Below are 25939 nucleotides of genomic sequence, written 5' to 3' on the forward strand. Positions count from 1 at the left end.
AAAGTTTTAATTTTCTTTCAAAAATCTCATTTTTCCTGAAAATATTTTAATATTTTCATTAGAAATAGAATGATTTTATAAAATCACTATTTATAATTTATTGCCTTAAGTCTAGTTAATGATTGTTTCCTTAGGAAAGAGTAGTACAGCTTTTGCCTTACCATGAGTTAGCATGTGAAGTTTATTTGTTCAAATGAAATATGTGGTTATAAAATATTCTGTTATGTAACAGAAAACCAAACAAAACATTTTGATTTCAGAAATAAGACATGCTTTTTTGATAATCTCGGCATTTGATTTAGGAAGACTAGGACAGATCTATTATGTAGACTCTATCAGGTAACTGATAAGTAAGTGTATCTACCCAGTTCACTCAATATAGTATGAACTTTTTAATGTTAATCAATATTATAAATAATATGTCAATATTATAAATAATTATACTATATATTACATAATTCTAAATTACATGTGTTATAATGATAATGATAGTTATAAAAATTGAAGGTTTTTTCATTATATAATATTACAGTAATGTGTTTAATCAATTTCCTATTACTAGAAACTTTGCTGTTTTCCATCTTCGCTGCCATAGCCAGCACAGTGATGAACGTCTATAAATGAATATTTTCATTTATTTATTTTATTAGATGAGTAACTAGAAGAGAAATTTTTAAATCAAAGGATACCTACATTTTTCACGTTTCTGACAAATATTGCCAAATGCCTACCAAGAAGATCATACTAATTTATAGACCCATCAGCAATTTACAAAAGCAACCATTCTCTCCTGTGCTTCTTAGCACAGAGTTTTATTATTGTTTATGATCCTAGCCAACTTAATAAATAAAATGAAATCCCGGTGAAATTTTAATTGCATTTCCGAGGATCATGAATTCTTCTAGGCTTATTGGACATTTATATTTCTTCTGTGAATTGCTTTTTTCATTTCCTTTTTATATTTTCCGTAAAAAGCATATTTGTGTTGTTATTGATTTCACAAGTCTTTTAGAAATGATACTTTGTTATAATATGTTGTAAATAGATTTTTTTCTCATTTCCTAATATAATTTTAAATCTTTTACAATTATAAGTTGTTATTTGTTTGTTTGCTCTGTTGGTCTTCTTTTATGCTTGTGAGCTTTGATGCCATGCTTAGCGAAACTTTTTCCACTCAAAAATTATATAAATACAATATATAACATATTTAAGTATTTGCATGAGTTAATTTTTATACATTTAAATCTTTAAATATTTTCCATTTTGAAAATATTTTGGGGTTAGGTGTGAAAAATGCATTAATTCTTTTTACAGCTATACTTGACAAACTTGTTATATACTATTTGCTCAATAATTCAGACTCTTTTACTGTTATGAAATAAATTTATCATATATAAGTCCTATCATGTGACTTAGTATTTTTTCCTGGAATTTCTGTTTATTCTATCAGATTGTTTTCTCAGTATTGACAATAGTGCTGTATTGTTTTTATTTTTAAAATTTCTTTCTTTTTTTTTTTTTTTTTTTTGAGACGGAGTCTCGCTCTGTCGCCCAGGCTGGAGTGCACTGGCCGGATCTCAGCTCACTGCAAGCTCCGCCTCCCGGGTTTATAAAATTACTTTTCTTTTGCATTCCTTTTTGTTTAGAAATTACTTGGCTGTGTTTAAAAGTTTAGCCTTCTATGTTAAATTATATAAAAAGTTCTCAAATTGTACAACAAACGCATAGTTTAGAATTTAATTTTAGAAGAAATTTATATCTTTAAAATAGTAAGCTTTTCCATCCAAAAATATGATGTGGGTCTCAATTTCTTCAATATTCATTTTATATCCTTTAGTAAAACTTTGTAGTTTTCTTCACATGGAATTAGAGAATTTCTTTTTACATTTTTTCCTGGATATATAATTTGTCTGTTATGTTGAATAGAATAGTTTTCTTTATAATTTTGAATGTTATTGGACCTTTAATGGTAAGATAGTCTTTTTTGTGTATCTGTGTTGTAATCACTTACCACATAATATTTCATTATATGTTCTAATGGTTTTAAAATTTATTGAACTTTCTATAATCTAAAAGTAATGAAATAATGAAATTTTTGTTCAATTTTTCATTCCTTCTACCTACTTTTTAAAATCTTCTTTCATTAACTATAATTTGTAACCTTTTTTTTTTTTTTTTTGTAAATAATGCTACTAGAGGGCATCCTTGCCTTATTCCAGTCCTTAATAGGATTCTTATAGTGTTTGTTCCATAAATATAATCCTGGCTATTGTTTCCAAATATGTATTCTTTATCATTTAAAAAAGTCATTAAATTCCTGGTTTACTATGAAATTTTTTAAATCAAGAAAAATATTGAACTGCATCAAATTTTTTTAGTGTCTGTCAAAAAGATCATATAGATTTTTCTCTTGTGAACTTATTTATTTGGTACATTATGTGAATACATTTTAAAATATTGAACCATCCTTGGTAGCATGAATCTGAAGAACTTGTTTAACAATGAAACCACTGAAAAAGTTTAATTTTTAGATTTTTAAAGCTGAAAACGAGACTCTGAAACAGAAAATTCTAGAATACTCAGGATGTCAATAGGGCTCCATAGACAACAACCTTATTTTGTTGTGATATAGCTGCAGTATATGAATATATATTGCTATATATGAATATATATAAAATTACTGTGCTTTTTTCTTCACATAAATATTATATGGGATATTGGATATCTAGTACATTTTTAACAGCTATTTTGCTTCCATATTTATTAATTGATAGTCATGTTTGTGTAGTAAATTTTAGCTTACTGTTAATATAAAAGATAAACCATCTCTAACGTAATCTTTTGGTAGTACTTTCACAACTTTCAATAAAGGATTGTATATTACAGTAAAAAAAACAAACAAAAAAACAAAAAAAACAGGTAACCAGGAATAAAAAGATAATGAATGTTACCTAGTTCTTTTTCTTGTTTTCTAGAAGGTGTAACTTTTAAAATGGCATATTTCACATAAGGAACAATAGGCACTTGATAAGAGAATTTATTGTGTATTTGTAATTACACAACAGACATTTAATACAAATGTGTTGACAGCACGATGAGAGAGAATATGAAATAAAATTGGAAAGACACATAAAACAATTATTATATAAGTAGAGAGTATCTGTGATAGGCTAAGGATTTTTCTTCTTATACTTTATAACATTTCTTTTTGTGGGTTTTTATTTTTAATTAAAGAGATATTTAGTCAACGTTGCTGATCTTTTCCAACAGGAAAAGATACTACACTTTCGTTTTTCTTGGAGTGAGGTTTCTTGACATAACTGACATTTCGAGCCAGAGAATTTTTTGCTGTGGGGCTGTCCTGTGTATTGTGGAATGCTTAGCAGCATCCTTACATACTTGTTAGATGCCAGTAGCACCTTCCTGTTGTTAACAACCGAAATGTCTTCAGGCATTGCTAATTTCCTATGGGGGACAACATTGTAACCCCTTGAGAACCACTCCCTTACTATGAGACTGTAATAGGGAACATATTCAAGGATCAGTTTAATCTAATGAAAGCCTTTGGGCAAAATGAACTGGGTAATAGATTAATCTGCTGCTTACACAGGCCTGCTCATACTAAGGGTTTACATATTTTTTTCATTACTGTATCTGCCTTTGTCCTTCTTTGTCTCCCTCACATGGAAGCTCCCTTTTTTTCACCCTGTCTCTTATTCTTCCCTTAATTTCAACACCCTTCTCACATATAATGTAAAATCTGTGACGCTTTTTAAAAATATATAACACTTGTTAATAACCGGGCATTTGGGATCTCCTGGGGCTTACACTATCAGCTGCCGCTTTTCACTGCACTGTAATCTACAGGCAAGACTGAGTTGTAGAAATGGGACCGTCCGGCAGGGCGCGGTGGCTCACGCCTGTAATCCCAGCACTTTGGGAGGCCGAGGTGGGCAGATCACGATGTCAGGAGATCGAAACCATCCTGACTAACACGGTGAAACCCCGTCTCTACTAAAAATACAAAAAAAATTAGCCAGGCGTGGTGGCGGGCGCCTGTAGTCCCAGCTATTCAGGAGGTTGAGGCTGGAGAATGGCATGAACCCAGGAGGCAGAGCTTGCAATGAGCTGAGATTGCACCACCGCACTCCAGTCTGGGCGACAGAGCAAGACTCCATCTCAAAAATAAATAAATAAATAAATAAATAAAGTAAAATAAAATGAAATAAGTGGGACTGTCCATGCTCTTGGTAGGGATCAGTACTAAAAGCAGCACTCTGCTAAGGGTACTGACAGGATGCCAACCTGCATGAATTATGGATCGCTTCACAGTTGCCAGACAGAGGCAGGGAGGGGAGCAGGTGACTTCTTTCCTCTTTTATATTAGAAATATAAATAACTTCATCCAGTTGAAATCTAGTTGCAATGGAGGAAGCCACTCTAGTGAAAGATGGTCATCTTATCTCAAGCCATTTATTTCTGCCCTTTCCAAAATTTCTATTGAAAATCTAAGGATTACAAAAATGAGACAAAAAACATGTATGTAAATATATTTCGATTGCCTTCCAAACAGTCTTAGCAGGTTTCTGTGATTACCTGGAGAGGTAGCCATGCTACCGTTCTGCTGGAGAAAAAGAGGAGGTTGCTGTAAATGTTTAGATGCTTAGCAATAAGCATCAACAAATTTAGAAATATTTCTCTCCTTTAATCCTGATATTAGACTTCTAAATTTTGTCCTAATCAAAGCAAAGCCAAAGTAACAGAAGTGTACAAAAATGTAGTTACAAAACTTTCATTTTAATACAGTTTATGACCAGCAGAAATCAGAACCTAAATGTCATACATTAGTGGATTTTATAAATTACGATATGTGTATTTAGAGACAAACTATGCTGTTACTAAAATTATGTTAGAGAAAAACTCTTAATAACAAGGGAAAGTGTTGATAATACACTAAGTGTTAAAACATACTACCAAATAAATTTTGTAGAGAAGTTTAAATCTATCTATGGATACACGATACAATATAATAATTATATAAACATATTTTATGTTAATAGTTGTAATCCCTAGGTGGCACAATTTTATGTGATTTTATTTTCTAATAGGTATTTTATAAATTTCCCACAATGACCATAGATTCTTTTAAAAATACAAATAAAGCAAAGGTTTTTAAAATTTAAGACAATTTTTGGGAGACTATGAAAGGAATTTCTAATGATAGGTATTTGTGAAATACTTATTTGGATTCTTCTCTTTTAAAATAACATGAATTAAAACTTTATTTGTATCTCACATTTTTAAATATAGTAAAACACACACACACACACACACACACACACACATACACACACACACAAAGAAACCAAACCCTTCTGTTACTTAGGAAATATTAGGAAAAGTATTAAATAAAACCTGAGAAAAAATATATACCAGCATTGTAATTGAGAATGTTCTATGGTGAGTAAATAAATTATTGTTGGTTTTCTGACTATTAGAAAGGAAAGACATATATATTTTAAAAACCCATTGGTTTGTTTGTAGTCTTGAGCAGACGTTCTTCTAACCGAAAGCATGTGAATATAGAAGAATTAATAAGCATTGGAGATTCTATGCTTTATTCAGGAACAATAATCCAAGTATATAACAGGACCTTTGAGATTTGGCAGTCATAATGATACACCCATTTGTCCTTGACATGATGTTAACTGGTCATCAGAGAGTGTCCAGAGAGAGACAGAAAACAAAATTAGAGAAAAGTAGTATTCAGAGACAAAAGGGAGAGATATTTAAAAATATTCTCTCATCATTGTGAGGTAAAAGTGAAGTACATCAAATTATCTGATCCTGTTTAATTTATGAGATCATAGGTTCATAATGTAATAATGCCACGAAATTGGAAATGAGAGAAAACCAAAGAAGTGATTGAAATGTTCATAAAATAGAAAAACTGGTTTCAAAAATAGCTGTATGCCATGGTTTGCTATTTTACGTCCATGAATGTATAATCTTACATGTTTTCTGCCCATTACCTTTGTATCTTAATTTGTAATAGGACACTTTCCTTGTGTGACAAAAAAACTGTCTCGTTTTAAATTTACAATAATTATTTCATGTCAAGTTCATTGAATCCATGACTTCCCTGACTGCACCTGCATAACCAGGGAAGTACAGTCCTGTGGCAGCACTCCAGAGCAGCACTCCCCAAATCCCATGCAATAAAACCCTCTAATCCTGGGGGATTTACAAGAAAAATACAAGACCTTGTCAGATCTAGGAGGGAAATGATGTACACAATTGGCTCATCTTGGAGAGTCTAAGCACACATTAATGTAAAAAGCTCTGAGCTGGTGAAGACCAAACAATCTTTGCTTAACTTAATTTAACCTGGATTTCTCAAACATTTGTGCAACAGAAATCTTTTCTCCAGCAATGCATGTTAACATCCTGTGGGCTAGATGTCCTATGGTATACAGTTTAGAAAGCACTTGTCAGGATAATTCAAGCCATAACAAGGTCATGTAATTATTAAGATAATTAAAACCATGACAAGGTAGCTTAGTTATTCCAATTACTTGGCTGAAAGTGTTGTCCCACCCCACAAAGTCAGAATTACCATCAATTGTTATGCCATTTCATACTCTGGCCTGAAGTCAGACCCGGCTTTCTGTACTTTAAAAAATATCCCCAGGAAATTAGAATGCAATGTTGGCTTTGGGAATCATTGTACTGGATTTAGAACAATGCCAATATTATCACCAATATCTTACTTCTTTAAGATACCTTCTTTCTTTTTATCCCATTCTTACCTCTTTATCAGTGCCTGCTGACTGGCTGCTATGGAGGTGAATATATCACAAGAAAGCTAAAGAAAGGTTTCTGGGGAGTATATTCAACAAGGCTAGCTGTCAGTCTTAAGTGGTGGGAATAAATCCTTACCAACTAGATCAAAAGAGCTAGTAGGAGCGAACAGACAGAAGTCCGAGAGTAGGAATCTTTATTTCTGGTAATAAATTCATGTAGTTTGGTGATCTCATGTCCCATGTCTTCCCAGCTTCTGTGCATTTTCTGTACAGGTCCTGTTTCTACCCCCATATTCCTCCTCCCTCTGGTTCTGGGGCAGACACCCTTCACCCTTCCAGCAGGGACCTCCAAACTACAACAGTTAATGCCCATCTCTGCTTCCACTATGCCCTTGCCTGCCACTAAAGAGTTGCTGAGTGCTATACATATAGCAGGGCCAGATTTATTCAGATGTGCAGAGAAACTGAGGTTTCTTTACTTCCTATGTTTGACCTGATCTTCTTCATGAGCTCATCCTGCTGGGTGGTGGGGCAGTTTGTGTGTGTGTTTGTGTGTGTGTTTGTGTGCATGTGTGTATGTATGCGATAGAGAGTATATTAGTCTGTTCTCATGCTGCTAATAAAGATACAGCTGACAGTGGGTAATTTATAAAGGAAAAGAAGTTTAATGGACTCACAGTTCCACATGGCTGGGGAGGCCTCACAATCATGGCAGAAGGCAAAAGAGGAGCCATGTCTTACATGGCAGCAGGCAAGAGGGCATGTGCAGGGGAACTGCTCATGAACATCAGTGTTCATGAGACTTATTCACTGTCAAGAGAACAGCATGGGAAAACCCACCCCCTTGATTCAATTACCTCCCACCGTGTCCCTCCCACAACATGTGGGGATTATGGGAGCTTCAATTCAAGATGAGATTGGGTGGGGACACAGCCACACCAGATCAGAGAGACAGAGCAAGAGAGAGAGAGAGAAGAGAGAAACTAATTATAATCCAATTCATGAAACCAACCAGTCTAGCAATTTAAACATTCTTTTTAGGTAACTCACTTTAAAAAAAAAAAAGTAAATGCTTAGACTTTGAGATTTCTTTGTGGCACTTACTGTTACCCTCGAAGACAGCAGGGTCTTGTAGTGTCCTCTGGTTCCTCTTGACTCCATGGTGATGTCTCTTGTCTGCTTGGTCACCAGAAGTCTCCGTGACATCTCTAGCTAACGTCTGGGACTGCCTTTCTCCCCACCAGCTTGGCCCTGTTCAGCTCCTCCTCACACTATGGATCCAGCTGAGATCTGGCTGTAGCACCTATCTGGTCCCTGACCCTCTGTCCCTCATCCATGGCAGTGCCCCTAATAATCCCTCCAATCAGCACTATCAGCTGCTTCCTGTCCCTCTGCAGGGCACAGGGACCTCTGACATCTTCCTCCTTCCTGCCTAGGAGCTGAAGAAGATGCAGGGGGTCTGAACTGTGTCCTCCCTCTATCTCAGATGCAACTGTTTTTAATCTGATGTAACCATCTTGGGTTTGTGTAAGAGTGTCCCAGGAGTCACCTTGGAGATCATCTATTTACTGAGTCCAAGAAAAGGAAATGGGGTTAAATTCTCCAGCTCTCTGTTCTCCCCTTGCCCTATCTAACAATCTCTTGCCTCAGGACTTTGCTCTAGAACCCTGATGTACTTCATAGATACCACTTTCCTGAGATTCCTCTTTCCACTGCTCCCTGGGGGCTTATTGTGGTGGGAATGGCTGTTGACGGGGGAGATGGGGAAAATATAAATAAAACCATATCCTTCTCTGTCACACATCAATGCATTCAAGTGGTAAAAATCTCTGCACTAGGCGGAACGAGGGTTTTAGGTGACAAAAGTCAAAATGGTAGATCACCCAGGCCACAGGTTTTAGCTTTTCATCTCTGATTCCAATGGAATTTCTTTTCCAGGAAATATGTGAATGTAGGGGCTGAGAGAGAAGGAAGGAATCTGTACCTGGTCCACAGCAAGTAATAGGAAATAGCCCAGAACCAAAAGTCACACACAGACATGGCTTGGTGCATATGGTTCCTGGAGCCATGTTTGTGATTATGAATTTTAAAGACCAGCCTCAGTTCCAGCAAAGATGGTCATTTTGTTCTATTTACACTGGGGCTGGACCAAGTTCAGCCATTTTTCAGACTTCATGGGAAGACCCATAATTAGGTGTCGCAGCTGCTTGAGCTTGCCTTTGGCTCTGCCAGGCTGCAGACAGGGCAGGTGCCCCTCTGCTGTGACCCCAGAGCACGAAGCGTCACCTGGTATGGAGAAAAGAAGACTCCCTCTCAAGAAACACTTGATCGATAGCGTAGCTGTGAACACCACCTCCGGAGCTTTAAAAATTCTCATGTACACTTTGAGAGAGTCGGTAGCAAATGTTGAACATTTTATGATTCCCTCATTGTCTCTTTTTACTTTAAGAGAGAATCATTTAAAGGAATTGTGTCTTCCTCTTTCCAGTCCCCAAGCCAGAGTCTAAAGCTCAATAAAGCTCATTGGAAAATAATTCTTCTTTTTACACACAATGATAGAATATATTATGACACCACGTAGGTTCAAATATCATTTAAAACAAATCTTACAGAGTATGTTCCCAGATTTAGGAGGCTTTAAAAATGCTAAACGAGGAAGTCCTGGTACAGTGGAGGCTCATGCTGTTCTTGAGGGACAACCTCCAAAGCGCTAGATAATACTTTTAAAATGAAGAAATTACCACCGTGAACAATGAGGGGTTGTTTGGGGCAAGTGGAGTGCTTTGTCCAGATTGATTCATCCATGTTTGCAGCTATTACTGCTAATTCCTCTGTAAATCAACCCTCCTTGTAAATTGTGATAGAAATAGCTAACGGAGGAGGAATTTTTCTTCTAAATAGCTACGGGAGTTGGTCCTGTATTAGTGTTTACCTAGTGTCGCTACCTGAGTGATATCAAGCTTATGTTTCTAACCACAGAGAAAGCCAGAGCTATTTTAATATAACTAAAAGTGAAAGGAGTCCCATTCTTCATCTACAAAGAAAGGGAGACAGTGCTGGCGAGTGATATGGGACTGCATAAATAAGTATTCCCAACTCTTCTTTTCTTTTTCTATTAAATATAGCACAAAATGAGAAAGCTTTAGGCTTTTGACACATTCAGTTATTAGGATACACTGGCGCAGACCACGAATGAAAATGCATTGCTGGTTCAGATCCCTCCCCTTGCCCCATCCCAAAGCCGTTACAAAATGATGTGTAGTTGGAAGGAAATTTTGAATGGTAATCACATTGAATACAAACTTGAAATGTTAGTAATATGCAAATTGTTTCCCTATTGATTGGAAATGACTATATAACAAAGCACCATCTCTGTGACCTGTGTTTTCATACCCCAACTTATCTACCCTCACTCCCTCACTCCCTTAGTCTCATGACTAGCTCTAGATTTCATTCTTTTCATTTTTTAGGGACTTAATTCTTATTTGTTTTTTAAATTCACTTTTATTATAGGTTGACAAATGATAATTGTATATATTTATGGGGTATAATGTGATGTTTTAATATATATATATACATTGTGGAGTGATTAAATCAGTCTAATTAACATAACAATTACCTCACATACTTATCCTTTTTTATGGTGAGAGCATTTAAAATCTACTCTTTTAGCAATTTTGAAATACATAATATATTATTCCTCACTATAGTTACCGTGCTGTGCAACAGATCACCAGAACTTATTCCTTCTGTGTAACTGGCACTTTGTACCCTTTGATTAACATCTCTCCTTTCCCTGTTCACTCCCTAGAGGACATTATGCTAGATGAAATAAGCCAGACACAGAAAGACAAATACCACATGTTCTCATATTCAGGATCTAAAAAAAAAAAATCAAACTTTTAGAAGCAGAACATAGAATAGTGGTACTAGAGGTTGGGTCTGGGTGTGTATATTAATTTCATTCTTTACAACTGCTTTGTGGCCAGCCTGCCATAGTGAAACCAACCTCAAATTGAAACAAACATCTGAGAATGAACTGAAAAAGGAGAGGGAAGATACAAATCGTGCTTCATACCTTAGAGTCCCAGGGGATCACTGCCAGTAGAGGTGTAATTAGTGAGCCTTTAGTAAAGTCACTGGGATTCTTTTTCTCTCACCTTTTTAGTGTGGTGACCATTTGCTAGCATCTGAGTTTCTTCAGTTGATCCTGAGAACCTCCATTTGTTTTTCCTAGGGTTTCCTCAAGGCATGAGTCTGGTTCTCACCAAGCTCCAAACATCACTGGTTAAAGCCCCCACTGGATCCTCTCCAAAGTCATCAGACACAGTTAGTAGCTCACTGGTGAACATTTATCCCTAATTCTCTTACTGCTGCTGAGACCAAGCTGAAGGATCTGGAGGACACTAAGTAGACCACTATTTAAGAACAGAGAAACACTTATAAAACTAGCTGGGGACAGGACAACTATGTCTAGCTTTTTGTCATCAATATTCCATTAAGCTGGATAACTGTGTCTCACTTTTTAAAACTAAATGTTTAATTTTGAGATAATTGTAGAGTCACATTATTGTAAGAAATAATACAGAGGAATTCCCATGTACCCTTTACCCATTTTCTTCCAATGGAAACATCTTGAAAAACTACAGGACAATTTCACAACCCAAGATACTGATATTAGCATAATCTACCAAACGTATTCAGATCCCTCCAGTTTTATTGTACTCGTGTGTGTGTGCGTGTGCATGTATGAATTTGGTTCTGTGTAGCATAATTGCATTTGTAGGTTTGTACAACCACTGCCACAGTCAAGGTATAGAATAGTTCACCACTAGTTTCCCTGTGTTGCCCTTCTTACACAGGTCTCCCTCTTCCTCTCCCTTCTCTCCAGTCCCTGTAAACCACGAATCTTGTCCTCCATTTTAAGAATGTTACATGAGTGAAATCATATAGTATACAACGTTTTGGGATTGTCTTTTTTCACTCAACATAATTCCCATGAGAACTGTCTCATTTTTGTCAAAATGCTTGGGAGATTATCTGATAGTTAGGATGATTATGTTTCTAGCTTAATAGGATTTTAAAGTTAGAAAGTGTCTTTAATATACAACATTCCATTTAACTCTTTCAAAGGAGTAGAAAGTAAAGGTTTTAAAGGAAAAAACAAGTATTGGTGATAGGATTGCATTTTCTAGGTGTGGCAGAGACTGACTGGCTCTCCACCAAAACCACCACCTCTTCCTCCTGAGCCTACCACAGGACTATGTTTTCCAGCTTCTCTCGGAAAGACATAGTTATGTGACTATGGCTTCTGGACAATTGGAAGTGACCAGAGGCAATCAGTTCCAGTTCTAGTCTGGTTCATAAAAACCTCCCACACATGTCGTTTTGCATCCCTTTTCCTTCTGTGACAATCTTGGAAACGGAAACCCATGGTGAACTTAGAGGAGCCACAGGGTGGGACAAACAACCCCTATTTAGCTCTCCAGGATTTCTTGACCTTTAGAGTTCTGAGTCACAGGAGGTGTGGGAGCAGCTACTGTGAACCTGGAGGAAGTGGAGTGGAGGGAAACAATAGCGGACTCCAACAGTTCCTTTCCCATCATTTCCTCCCCAGCCTGGTGAGGCTCCTTCCTGTCCCAGACCAAGAAGATGCAGTCCTCACACACACATTCAAAGCAGCAGCCTCAGGTCACCTTAGAGGTTTCTCACAGTTTTCTTTGAAGTTTTTTTCCTGTAATTTTTCTTGAGTTAATCTTAAGAAAGGTACTATGCTAATTCAGCATCTTGTTAGCCATTATTTGAAGGTTTTTAATCTATGAATTAATTTTATTTATTTCTGTTATTATAAAAGAAAAAAGAAGCAGAAATGAGAAAAATGTAACCTCAGGTTTATTTTACCAAGACTTATATTTGTAGTATGGTAGAATCCCTGTGATTTTGCTGGCGGAGGGAGCTTTAGCTCCTCTGGATAATCATACCAGCGTGATGTAATTGAGGTTGAATGAGGAACTAAATTCAGAAAAAGAAAGCGAAGGAGTCACGGGGCTGGGTTGACTATGAAGACATGGAGAGATGTGTCTTGACGTGTCTAGGCATGGGTTGTGACCTTCCTAAATCTTCCTGCAAACTTGCTTCTCTTTTCTGCTCAGCTTCCTTTTCTCATTAGTGCCATTCAAAGATGTTTTTAGTTCTTCTCATTTCTTTGGTCTATTAAGACATGTTGAAGTGGCATGTTTATCAGCAGGGAAAAGTGACAGTGATTCTTTCCATATGAATAGCTGCAAATGAACACTGGCTTCTGGAACTTACCTCTTGGTGGTCTGGCAGGATCTTAACTCCTTCCCTCTCCCCAGTCCCCAGCATGGCCTGGGGTGGATTCTGAATGATGCTCTGGGTTGTCTTTTTCATTCTTTTTTATTTCTTCACCCAGAAGAACAAGTGGGTTTTCATAATAACATCCTTTCCCAATAAGGTTTGCTCGCCTACAAACTTTGGAGAGAGAATGTTTGCCTTCACAAAAGATTTTCTTAGCATAATTTGGAATCTTACTCTTAAAACAAAATCCCACTATGTCCTTTTAACAAAATGTGTGAGTTGATTGGCAATAAAAACAGGGGATAAACTGATTTTTAAGAAACAGTTATTTATAAGGCCAAGAATGACTGTGAGAGAGTTCCTTTCTAAAGTACTGCATTTGATTAGAAGTGCAAAGGAATGAAGTCAATATTATTACTCAAAATGGATTAAAACTTTAACCCTCAGTCATAATACCTTCTAGAATACCATAAGAATAGAAGGCTTCTCTTGGACCTGTCAGTGCATTTTGCCTGGTGTTCCCATGCAGTGAGCTGACACAATCACTTTGGACACACAGTTGCCCACATACTCTCACACCCACAAACATACATCCCCAAAGGAGATTCACTCTGTGGAGAAGAACTAGGAGGAGGCTAAGCATGCAGGGCTTCTCTGTGACGTAGCTTTATGAAAACCAAAAGAATGGAAATATTCATCAGAAAATCCATGGCAACCGAGAGAGTATGCAGTGATACCCTTGACTGGGTGTCCAAAGAATGGGTCCCTGCATATGGAATGGAACAATCACATGTAGAATAGGACAGTTCAAAAACAACTTACATTGCCTGTTTTCTTTTTTCTTTCTTTCCTTTTTTTTGTAGCATATTTTCTTGTCCACTTATGTTGTGCTTATATTAATATAAAAATATGTATGCACATCCTCAAACATACCAGCTGGATGTTGAGAGGAAGAGAGTTGGAATAGTGAAGTGGTAGAGGGACACAGGACCAGAATTAAATGCTTTATAATAAGTCTTGATATGTGGAATAGTAACAATAGTTTTGTTGTTTTACCACATCAACTATATTTCATTCTTCACATTTCTAGTAAGTTTTAGAATCAGGTTCCACCAAATGACTTGTGGTGAATTTGTTTGTGATTGAATCTACAGATGAATTTAGGGAGAATTAATACTTCTAAATGTTGAGTGTTACAATTTATGAACATGGATTCTTCCATTATTTAGGTCATTTAAACTTCTCTCAATAATATCTTACCATTTTCCATGTAGATGACTTTTATATATTTTGTAAGATTTATTTCTAGAAACTGTTTTATTTTGATATTTATGTGGATGGTACCATTTTCTAATTGTTTATTGCTGTTTATCAAGTGGCGCTGCTAAATTCACCTCTTAATTAGAATAATGTATTTGCTGCTTTTTAAAGATATTATTTTTTCCAGTCCTATGTCTATTATTTCTTCTTTTTTTGTTGAACTGGTGAAGACTTCCCATACAATATTCAGTAGAAGTAGTCATAACAGGCATCCTCATGTTATTCGCTAGCTCAACAGGAAAGATTTCCCATTATATATGATGTTTGCTCTAGCTTTTGTGTTAAAGACCCAATATTAGATTTAGGATATTCACTTTTATTCCTTCTTTGCTAAGATGGTTGTCATGAATAGGTATTTTCTCAAATGCTTTTTCTGACTGTTATGATTACCAAAGGTTTTTTCCTGTTAAAATAGGGGATTACATTTATTTACAGATTTTAAATGTCAAACCAACCTTGCATTTCTGCAAATTTGTTTGTTTTTTCTTATTCGTTTTATTTATCACTAAATTTAATTTGTTAAAATTTTCCTTAGGGTTTTTGTATCTATGTTCATGAGAGATACTGGCCTATAATTCTTTACTTATAAGACCCTCGTTTGGTTTTAGAATTGAGTGTGCTGGCCTCATAAAAGGAGTTGGAAAGTGTTTCCTCTTTTGCTATTTTGTAGAAGACTGTGTTATTTCCTCTTTGAATATTTAGATGAATTCACTGAAAACGTGATTTAAGTCTGTAGTTTTCTTTGTGGGAAAATACTAAACTATGCATTCAGTTTTTAAAATTTTAGTTTTATTTTTCTTTTACTGTCAATCTCATGTGTATATGCTACATTCAATTATTCTGATACAGAATTATTAATAGTTTACCTTTTTCTTATGTCAATTTTGGTAAATTAAGATTTATGGAATTTTAAAATTTCATCTAAATTTTTAAATGTATCTTCAGAAAGGTATTTATGATATCCTTTTACCTTTCTAAATGTCCACAGAATCTGTAGTAATAATCTCTTTTTATTCTTGATATTGGTTATTTATACCATTTCTCTTTTTTCTTGGTCAATCTTGCTTGACCTATCAATTTTATTAAGCATTTCAAAGACCCAGGTTTTGGCTTTGCTAATTATTTCTGCTGTGAGTTTGTTTCTACTTAAGTTTTGTTTTTGTTTATTTTTTACTATTGTCTACTGGCTTTGGATTAACTTGTTCTTCTAACTTCTTGAGGTGCATAATGAGATCACTTATTTTTAGACTTCTCCTATTCCTTTTTTTTTTTTTTTTTTTTTTTGAGGCCGAGTCTTGCTCTGTCACCCAGGCTGGAGTGCAGTGGAGCGATTTTGGCTCACGGCAAGCTCTGCCTCCCAGGTTCACATCATTCTCCTGCCTCAGCCTCCTGAGTGGCTGGGACTACAGGTGCCCGCCACCACACCTGGCTAATTTTTTTTTGTATTTTTAGTAGAGACAGGGTTTCACCGTGTTAACCAGGATGGTCTCAATCTCCTGACCTCGTGATCTACCTGCCTTGGCCTCCCAAAGTGCTGGGATTACAGGCTAGACTTCTCCTTTTCTAATATATTTATTTAAAGCTGCACATTTTCCTCTAAACACTGCTTTACCTGCATACTACAAGGTTGTATGTTATTTTTCGGTTAGAATTATTTTGTGATTTAACCTTTGACCTATGGGTTATTTAGAAATATATTGCTAAATTTCCATACACTTGAAATATTTCTATTCATTTTTTGTTTTGGATTCTAATCAATAACAAAATTGTGTTTCATTGTTGTCACAGAACATTATCTGTCTGAGTTCAATTACTTGAAATTTATTGAGAGTCCCTGTGACCCAGCACATGGTCAGTTTTGATTACTGTTACATGTACACTTGAAAAGAATGGTGTGTTCTGCAGCAATTGAGTGTAGTGTCCAGTCCATGCCAACTAGGTCAATTTTGTTCATGACATTATTCAAAATCTTCTATAACATTACTAATTTTTTTTATTAGTTAACAAGTTATGTAGTGAGGCATATACAATGCAGAAACATAGGTATGCACCTAGGTACCAATTATTTTTCTTAAGTGAAAAAGTAACTGGAGTCCAGTAATTTATTTCAATTCATTTGTGCATCTGCTTTAAGCAGGTGTAATTAGAAACTGTAGAAGTAAAATTCTCTTTTATTTATAGCATTAACAAAAGGTAAAAGCTAAATATGTAGGCTATTCTTGTCAGTCATAATTTTTGTTGGCACTGTTCTTGTTTTTGGTTTGGTGCTCACTCACTGAGGAAACCGCATGCCCCCAGAACAAGTTCTTTCCCAGAAATTCTTAAACGCAACCATCCGTACTACCACCAAACTCATGCAGCACTCAATCAAATTTCCATCACGTGAGAGAGAATATTCACACTGTCCTGTTCAGAGTATCAGACAAGCCTGATGACAATGAAAACAGAATTTTCCAACTTACTCACTACTTGTGCTCCTGTACTCAGCTGCTAGATTGATATTTCTAAAATGCCAATCTTATCATTCTATTCCTCCATTTAAACATTCTCCAGGGGTTCCCCATTATCTCCAAGATAAAATTATATTTCTTTAGCTTGGGATTCTAAGTCTACTGTGGTGTAGCTCCTACCTTCTGTTTTATCTTTTTACATGCCCCTGAGTTCCATACAGACATGGGAGTCTCTGAATAGATCACTGCCTTCAGTCTGCTCTCTCTATGCAGAGTCTGCCGTTTCCCTATCCCATCCTGTGTGCCTGACTGACCCCTACGTGGCCTTCAAGATGGCTTTGATCAGGTCCACTGGGGAGGGCTTTGTTATTTGAATATTCCTCTCCTCTGTGCTTTCTTAGCCCCCATCACACCTCTGCCGTTTCACTTACAGTACTGCATTGTGGGTGCTGGTTAGCTTTCTGTCTTCCCTACCTGAGAGAGAGCACTGCATTTCCCCACTTTGTATTCCTAGAGCCTATCTCTTCCAGTGCCTGCACACAGAAGATACCCAGTGTTGAATGTTTTTCAAGTGCAGCCATCTTAATCAGCTGTCATTAATTATAGAAACAAACAAATGGCCAGAAAAATGCTTGGATGACATCATCAGATGGCATTAAAGCATGAGACTAAAAGTCATGTTGGGGCATCCCATTCGGAAGAGTTGTTTTAAGTTATTTTCTATGGCATTTAGGGAAGTGGCAGAGGACAGGAGTGATGTGGAGGAGGCAGGTGTGTGAAAAGGACACAGAGATGAGTATGCCTTATGAATACATGGGTGTGATGAACTGAAATGAAGTTTTATTTTTTTTAAATTCAAATGAGATTTTAGGGCTCGTGATTCACTGGGACATGTAGAGAAAGTACTGTAAAAGATCCAGTTCTCATATCGTTTCAAACAAAACAAAGCCTTTCTGAGACAGCAGTACTTGTTGGCCACACTGGCATTTTAGGAGCTGCCTACCCCTCCTCAGAGGGAATAACCTTGGACAGAATAGACAAACATGAGACAGTATGTTTCCATAGCTTCTGTTTACAGTTCATTTTTGCCTGTGCAAAGTGAATGAAATTCTAGCAGGGTCTAATGCTCAACAAATGTGTACGTTTTCAAGGCATAAGGTCGTAGGGCTTTCTGTGACCTCACTGGGGTGGGGAGTAGTGCCTAGTCCAGTGTAAGGCAGTTTTCTAAGTTATAAAGTTGAACCAATACGTTGCTTCTTAATGAAGTTCACCGCATTGGTCCTAGGAATTATCTTTGTGGAAAAAAAAAGAATACCTTTCCTCCCTAACATCCTTTTAAATTCCAAAATACAGTGCTCTGGCCTTTCCTCACATAGTTTCCCTCTTCCAACACCTTTATGCATCCCACATGTTGATTGGTGTGGGGTCAGGGGAAGTCAGCATCCAGGGCTTGCTCTGGATCTGAGGGCACAGGGAACTGCAGATATGCAGTATCTCATCATATGCCTTGCAGCTAAGAAGCATACAGAAAGCAAAGAGCTTACGCCAAGAAATGCAAGAGTCATGAAAAGATGCAATGGCTCATCCACAATGAAATTGCACACTGTCTTAACTGAAAGGCATCTTGCCAAAGTTGGAAGGCATAAGCACTTCCTAAAATGGTGTTGCACTTCTATACTGGAACTATTATCTGGCAGCCACAGTAACAGAAATGGATGGAGGGCTGGAAACTATGAACATTCTCTCAGAAGAGAAACCTTATTATTATCATTATTATTATTATTATTATTTGTATATTTTCCTACTTCTTTATCTTCCTTCCTTGTGAATTTATTTCGAATGCTCATGAAATAAATTCCCCTTAGGTGCCCAGGCCAAAAATTACCCTGGGTAGTATTAAAACACCAGATATCCATCTTTCCCAAAATATAGGCTACAGCATACCATGGGGCCTGGCCCCTGAGGACATTCACCTTTTAGATGGAATGGATTCACATGAAAAGCGTCTAGACAACTTTACTAGGAAAACAAAGGAGAGCAGCTGAGCTCTCCAGTCTCAGCTAGTCTTTTCCAATTGAACAAAAATTTTTTATGACATGGGTAGGAAAGATCCTGGCTAATTTTCAGACAACCCTTCTTAAGATAGATTAAGATCTAGGGAATATCTTCACTATGAAGACAAATGGAGAGGGGTCCTTATTCTCAGGAACTTTTGAAACTACTAATTGGCCAGTGATAAAAGAGCTAGTTTGAAACTCTTTTGCCCAAAGAATAGCCATTTCACCAAGAGGTAGGTAGGTTATGGCAGGGCAGGGCCGGATATCCCAAATGGAAAGGATAAAGAGGTAGAGAAAAGTGGGCTGAGGGGCCGATGGAGCATAAGCACCTGAATGCTATGCTAAAGCTCAACAGAATTTGAAAGGGGCATCTGGAATTGCTAGGGTTTATGTGGCAGCTACATAAAGCAGAAAATTGGCAGCTGCAGCTTGTATCTGACATGGGTGACACCCAAACAGGAGATGGGTATATACAAAACTGGTCACCACTTAACTTCTTTTTAGCAGTAAGTTATTGTCTTTCTATTGTCATGTTTTGTTTCTTTTTAAAGAAACTTTTCATTATATTGATTTGGGCTTTTACATTTATTTCGCAGGTCTGTGTTTTTTTGAATTGTATTGAACACGCAGCAGATGCTTCCTAAAATTCACTTCTGTTTCTGTTAGTGATTTTCTTTTTCAAAAGTGAGTCGTTTTGCATTTTGAATGCTGTGTTCTCTTCTGTCTTTATTGCTGTATCTCTTCATGAATGTTTTCTTCTGTTTCATCATCCTTGAGTAAAGAAAGGTGAATGTCAGCTGGGTGTTCTTCCATAAACAGAGTGACGGGTTGTATTCTAGGTTCCCTCACTGTCTGCCAGGAAGTTGATTGAATCTTCTGCTCGTCTCATAAGCTGGAAAGACGGGGTTACATGTAAATTTCTAGTGTCCCCCACGCATCCAAAAGGTGCATTATTTCTGTGTCATTTCCTCTCTGGATCTGTTGAAACCACTTGGCTAGGGTTTTGCTTTCTATTTACAGCTTCCTGTTGGGTCAGAACTTCACACTGAATGCATAAATATGACTGCCCAAAGTCTGCCTGGCACCACTGGTGACTACATCAAGGAGAAACCTCTGAATGGCTGATTTTCTGCTAATTGTGGCACAAAGCCTGGGTCTCTCTAGTGGAGCTGATTTCAGTGCTACTCATTGGAACAGCTAAGTGAGATTCTGAGTGAAGCTTTCCCTGAAGGCCCCACTCCTGCTCTGGCCTGGGGTCCCAGCCCGTTGATCACAAGGTGATATGAGGCCCTTCATGACTTGATTCTCTCAATACTGTGCTTTCTCAGGAGTGGGAATTGTTATAAAGTAGTGGCTATACATCCGTAGTCCATATAATGTCCTTAATAATTCCAATTATTTTTCAACTGATGAGAATTAGCTTTTAGTTTGTAAAAGTGGGAGAGGAAGTGTTTGTATGAGAAATAGGAGATTGTCCTAGTAAAAGGAAACGTGTCAGCTCATTTTCACGTTTAGTTGTCCTTGTATTATTAGCATTTTATTTTATCTTCCTCTTCTTGCCAGAATCTTTTTAAATTACTTGTCCATTTGGTAAAGTTTGAGTTAGTTAAATCTAGGTCATGAATCAACAATCCATTTAACTGGAGACTCACGAATCCACTCCCTTGGAAGACCACTGTCCTAGAGTATGCCTTAAAGTTTTTGTTTTGTTTTCTGGAAAGGGTATGAATGATAAATTTTGAAGTTGTTGACAACTGAGAATACCTTTGTTGGCTTCTTATGTACTTGGTAACTCTGTAGATATAGATATAAATGTCTTGAATTTTCCCATATTATTCTCAAAAATTGGTACTGTTATTAAATTGCTTTTTGATGTTTGACACGATAGAAGTAGATGGCCAGGACAATTTTTTGTTACTTTGTAAGTATTATGTTTAATGTTCTCAAAGATTTTCAGGTTCATTTCTTTATTCTTTGAAATTAAAAATTACAGTAGCATACATTTGATGTTTTCATTTACTTTTAAAAAATTGTATTTGATCCCTTTTCATCTGCTTATACAGATTTTACTTTAGCCTAGGAAAACTTATTCAGTTTAAAAGCTGCTTCTGTTGTTTATTTCCTATGAAAGTTCTATTATGGGTAGATAGGGTCTTCTGGCTTTTACTTCTATTACTCTTATAATCTTTCTCATCATTTTCTTTGTTTTTGTCGTTTCCTCTTAGGTTCTAGAGTTGAGATGGGTTCTACTAGAAATTCATGTCAGTTCCTGGTAGAACCTGTAAATCCCAAATGAAGAGAGGCATTTTTAAGAAGTTTAATTTTACTATCATTTTTGAGAGTAAACTTTAAAAAGTTGAATTTTACTCTCATTTTGTCGTTTGAAAGTCCAAACAGCCTAGGGGGTAGCTGGGCACCTTGAGGTGAGAGTCAGAACTGGAGGCAGACTTAGCCAGGAATGTGTTTTGCTAAAGAGCTTCCAATCCTTATTTGGAACAGCAGTCAGGGCTCCCTGCTGCCATCTCCCCATTCTTTGGCAGGCTGCTTATCCCTTCTGTGTGAGTGACTGGCAATCCCTTCCCTGCCAACTCCCTGTCCCGTGCTGCCTCTGAAATTCAGAACTCTTTCCAGTGCTGCTAATGGCATTCCCAAGGCTGACCTTCCCCTTCAAGGCTGCAGGGGCCTCGGGGGATTTCCTTTGCATATTTCCCTTTCATATATTGGAGATTCATAATTCAGGTAGAGACAACCTGAATCTAATCTTATTTGTATTTTATATCATTGAACTTCCTGGACATTTTTTTTTAAGGTTGACCCCCTTGCCTACTTTTTAAGATTGATCCAAGATTTTTTCTCATTCTTTACTGTGGGTCATTTTCATGAAGATTAGGAAGGGAGTAGTTTATACCTTGCCGTGAAGACAACCTATCTGAGGATATTTTGATGTCAGGAAGGTGAGAACAGATTGCGTATACCAATGGGAAATGGAGATTTGACAATAATTTTAAATATCTTGCTAGAATTTTTCTCATTTGGTTGTCTGTAGTGATCAAAGTCATTGAATAATGACAGTAGTTGTAACAATTGCCTTTTCAAAGGACAACCATGAGTCACATACTGTATATCAATTTCATTTAATCTTTAGGTCAACTTTAGAAATTTTGTACTTTGCTCTTCATTAAGATAACACTCAAAGATGTTACATAACTTACCTAGGGTTGCACAGCTAATAAGTTATGAAGTGAATTTCAAACCCCAGTTTGTCTTCAAAGTCTCTACTATTTTCATTGCTGGTTGTCAAACAGCCTGAAGAGTTGCCCAATCTCCAAATCTCTGTGGTATTTACAGTATTCTCAGTTACTGCATGTTGATCATCTGTAGTCATTTTATTGTTCTTATGAATACTAAGTCCTTCTCTGTGCAGATAACGTTCATATAAATAACAGAAAAACATGTTTTATTGCTTCTCTTGTGTAGTCTGGAGTTCCTTGGTTTAAAATCCATCCTCATATCTCCTTTTTTTAAAAAAATTAGGGTATTTATCTCCTCTCAGAGTGATTTTTTCCATCCAGTAAAACAATTTGCTTTCATCTATTCCTTATGTAGCCTTTTTGTGATTCTCAGTGGTTTAAATCTTTTCATCTGTCTTGGGATATGCCTGGGTCATGGGGCTGCCATTATCTGGGGCCACTGCTGAACCAAGTGCCTTCAGCAGAGCAGAATCTCAAGAGGTATTTGGTGATTTCGCTGCTGGTCAGGCTTTACTATGTCCACATAGAACAAAAAAGATGAAAATTTGAGAAAAACAAAATCATTGATAATTTAGGACTCATAAAGATAAAAGCTAGCTAGAAAGTATGGTCAGTGCCTGGTTGGAGAGAAATTTTTTCTTCTTACTTCACAATGGCAAAAACGTATACATTTATTTTATTACTTGCTCATTTGGTACCATAATTATTTTCCTTTCAGATGTATCAGAATAAGTGAGAATATTCGATGACTGTAAAATATATCACCATAGTTGTAGGATTATTCTTTTTTTCCTCTATTCTAATGAAATTGTATCTTTTTATTTTTCTAGATTACGGTCTTTGGTCAAACAATTAGAGAGAGGGGAAGCTTCAGTGGTAGATCTTAAGAAGAATTTGGAATATGCAGCCACAGTGCTTGAATCTGTGTATATTGATGAAACAAGGTAAGCTAAAAATGACAAAAGAGATTAGTATAGTGATGGTAAATTTTCTCTTACATGGCTTTTCTGACATTGTCCCCCATGCCAGGAATGGGGTGACATTCAAATTACTCATCTTGGAGTTTTAGTTTCCACAAACAAAGGGGATAGATTTGGACAAGTCACTTACTCTCTGTACTTCCTTATCTATAAAAGGAGCTAATAGAACATATCTCATATGACTGTCATGACAAGGAAGTGAGATCATGAAAGAGGAGAAAAACTAATTGTTAAAAATCTGCTAAGATTTTACAAATCAGATGTGGAGCTCCATTGTAATTATTGCATGTTGTTAGTGTCAGTCTAAAAATTGTGTTTATGTTTTAATTCATAATGTCCACTAGTAAATGGAGGCTCCTGAAGTGATCGAGAAGCATGTGTTCTCTTATGCACCCAGCATTCCCTCTTCAGTCTTATGTGTGTAGCTGATTTACTTAGCAGGCTTATTGCACTTGAATTATCTAAATGTATTAAAGCAATTTCAGTTACTACATATGTTTGCAAGTTACAAAATTGCTTTTCTTTTGAAAAATGTTGCAATGTTGAATATGAAAGGTGGTTTTTTTTTTTTTTTTTCTAATCCAGACAGGCTTCTCTGTCAGTATTTGTAATGTCTTACTTTTCTTTGCCAAATTCCAATCTGAAAGTATTTCACAGCAATCTAAGATTTGTACGGTTTCTATCATTATTATTATTATTTTGGTGACACACTTGGTTTCTAATTTAAGGAAATTCGATATCACAGCTTTTTTCCAAATGTTGTATTTCCTCCGCTTACCCCCACCCCAACTGGTAAGTCTAAAGGAAAAAAAAAAATTCAAACACCTTTACGCTGGCAGCAACTTTTACTGCTAATTTGTAGTTGGGTTTACTATAAATATGCAATGCTATTTTAGGTTTTATTTTAACATTGCTCTTTGTGTTCCGTTCTAGTGGTCTGACCTATGTTCAAGTTTGAAAAATCAGCGAAACACAGCTGTGACATGATTCAGTCATTGTGCAAAAATAAAGAACTGCATTATTTTGAAAATTTTGCTTGAATTTAGACATTTAAATTTTGGTAGCAACCTATCAAACTAGAAAGAATATTAATTGTCATCACTTAGGATCACTTCTTCAGAGGACAGGGTTGCTGTGATTTGGTAAATACTTTGCAAAGTCTCTAAGTGTCCATTTTTTAATAAAACAAAACAGTGCCACATGGTCCATCTATGAACTAATAAAAGGCTGCCTGTGAATGTATTTTTAAATAGAAGGTTTAAATTTCACTCAAATGCCACAGAGTGCTTCTGGGTACAATGGACCAGTTCCTTTGTCCAGTCTGGTAAAGAGAATCATCCTGAAATATCAGTGGAGGCCAAGACCATCCTGAAACACATATGGCGAGCTTACATAAGCCTTCCCAAAAAGGCACTGTATTTTTTGTGGCCAGTTTAATTTGGTTTCTTTGCACCTGCATGCAGGTGAGGCAGAGAGGAGCAGCTGCTTTGAACAGAGAGCTCCAACTTCAGATTTAATCTCAGTGTCCTGGTTCTCTTTCTTGTGTTCAGGAGACTCCTGGATACAGAGGATGAGCTCAGTGACATTCAGTCAGATGCTGTGCCTTCTGAGGTCCGAGACTGGCTGGCCTCCACCTTCACACGGCAGATGGGGATGATGCTCAGGAGGAGCGAGGAGAAGCCCCGGTTCAAGAGCATCGTTCACGCGGTGCAGGCTGGGATATTTGTGGAGAGGTAAATATGTCATTCATTGTCATTCAGTGACTAAAGCAGCCAGAGGAACACGTTTCCAATAACTGGAAGCTTTGCTTTAATGTAGTTTTCCTATCTTTATAAATACTGAAAATTGTGGGTAGAAACAGATAGTCTTGAATGAGAAATGGCAAAAACATGTCTATTTTAATCTCTGTAGCATCATTAGGAAAAGCTTTTTGCTTTTGCTTGGAAGTTTTTTGTTTACCAGAGATTTAGTTTCAGTTCAGTCTCTAATTTTTAAAGCAGGAAATCATCTCATCTATCATCTTTTGAAATAGGTGGATGGTGTCTCCATTTGGAACAGATCTGGGATGCTTTGAGGTTGCTGGATCCAGGGAGGACAGTTCATTTCAGTGGTTTGAAGTCCCCATGACACTCAATTTTATTATCTATTTTACTCTTTGAAATCAAATTGACCCCCTTACCTAGCAATAGATTCCAGAAATAGATATATTCTTCCTATAATCCTTATCGTGTAATTACACATTTTAGAAATACCATGGTGAGTTTAAAGATTACCTGGGACATTTTTCCTTCTTGTTTTTGGCAGTGCTAAAGAACAAGCTATTCTAAATGGGTTACCCATAGGAGTTCTTCATTCAAGTTAAATTACTACAGCGCTTACTGTCTATTCTGTACTATAATTCACTCTGGCCAAAGAAGTGACCCATTTAATAATTTAATTTTCAGTCTGGGGCCTATAGAGTTAGGTATTTTTCCCCCCAGGGGTTCTTATGTTTGGGATTGCTTTAATTTCTTTTGAATTTAACACTTAGACCACCTGAGTGAATATAAAAAAGGTCAAAAAATGAATTTTAGGTTCTTTGGATCACCCCACTTGACTTCTCATTATTTGTCAATACTTGGTATGAGTCTATGGATTACAAATCCTACTTTGTAAGATATCATGTTGCATTTTTCCCTTTTGACTTTTCAGAATGTATAGACGGACATCAAACATGGTTGGACTGAGCTATCCACCAGCTGTTATTGAGGCATTAAAGGT

At 36.6% G+C, this 25939-nt stretch overlaps 1 protein-coding gene across 18 annotated transcripts in view; it reads left to right on the top strand.

Annotated features, from left to right (window-relative positions):
* The window catches only part of PDE1C (phosphodiesterase 1C), a 671184-nt gene that overhangs the window by 509694 nt on the left and 135551 nt on the right, over window positions 1-25939 (top strand). For 17 of the 18 annotated variants that reach the window (XM_045388996.3, XM_005549840.5, XM_045388994.3 and 14 more), the window contains 3 exons: window positions 23030-23143; window positions 24730-24912; window positions 25871-25937. In XM_045388996.3, coding sequence (XP_045244931.2) covers window positions 23030-23143; window positions 24730-24912; window positions 25871-25937 — 364 coding nt within the window. Of the gene's footprint in view, window positions 1-21577; window positions 21903-23029; window positions 23144-24729; window positions 24913-25870; window positions 25938-25939 lie in introns of those variants that run through there. The other variant, XM_045388998.3, reaches the window with a different exon arrangement.

This window comes from Macaca fascicularis, chromosome 3 (assembly GCF_037993035.2).
Source record: "Macaca fascicularis isolate 582-1 chromosome 3, T2T-MFA8v1.1".
NCBI classification, from domain to species: domain Eukaryota; kingdom Metazoa; phylum Chordata; class Mammalia; order Primates; family Cercopithecidae; genus Macaca; species Macaca fascicularis.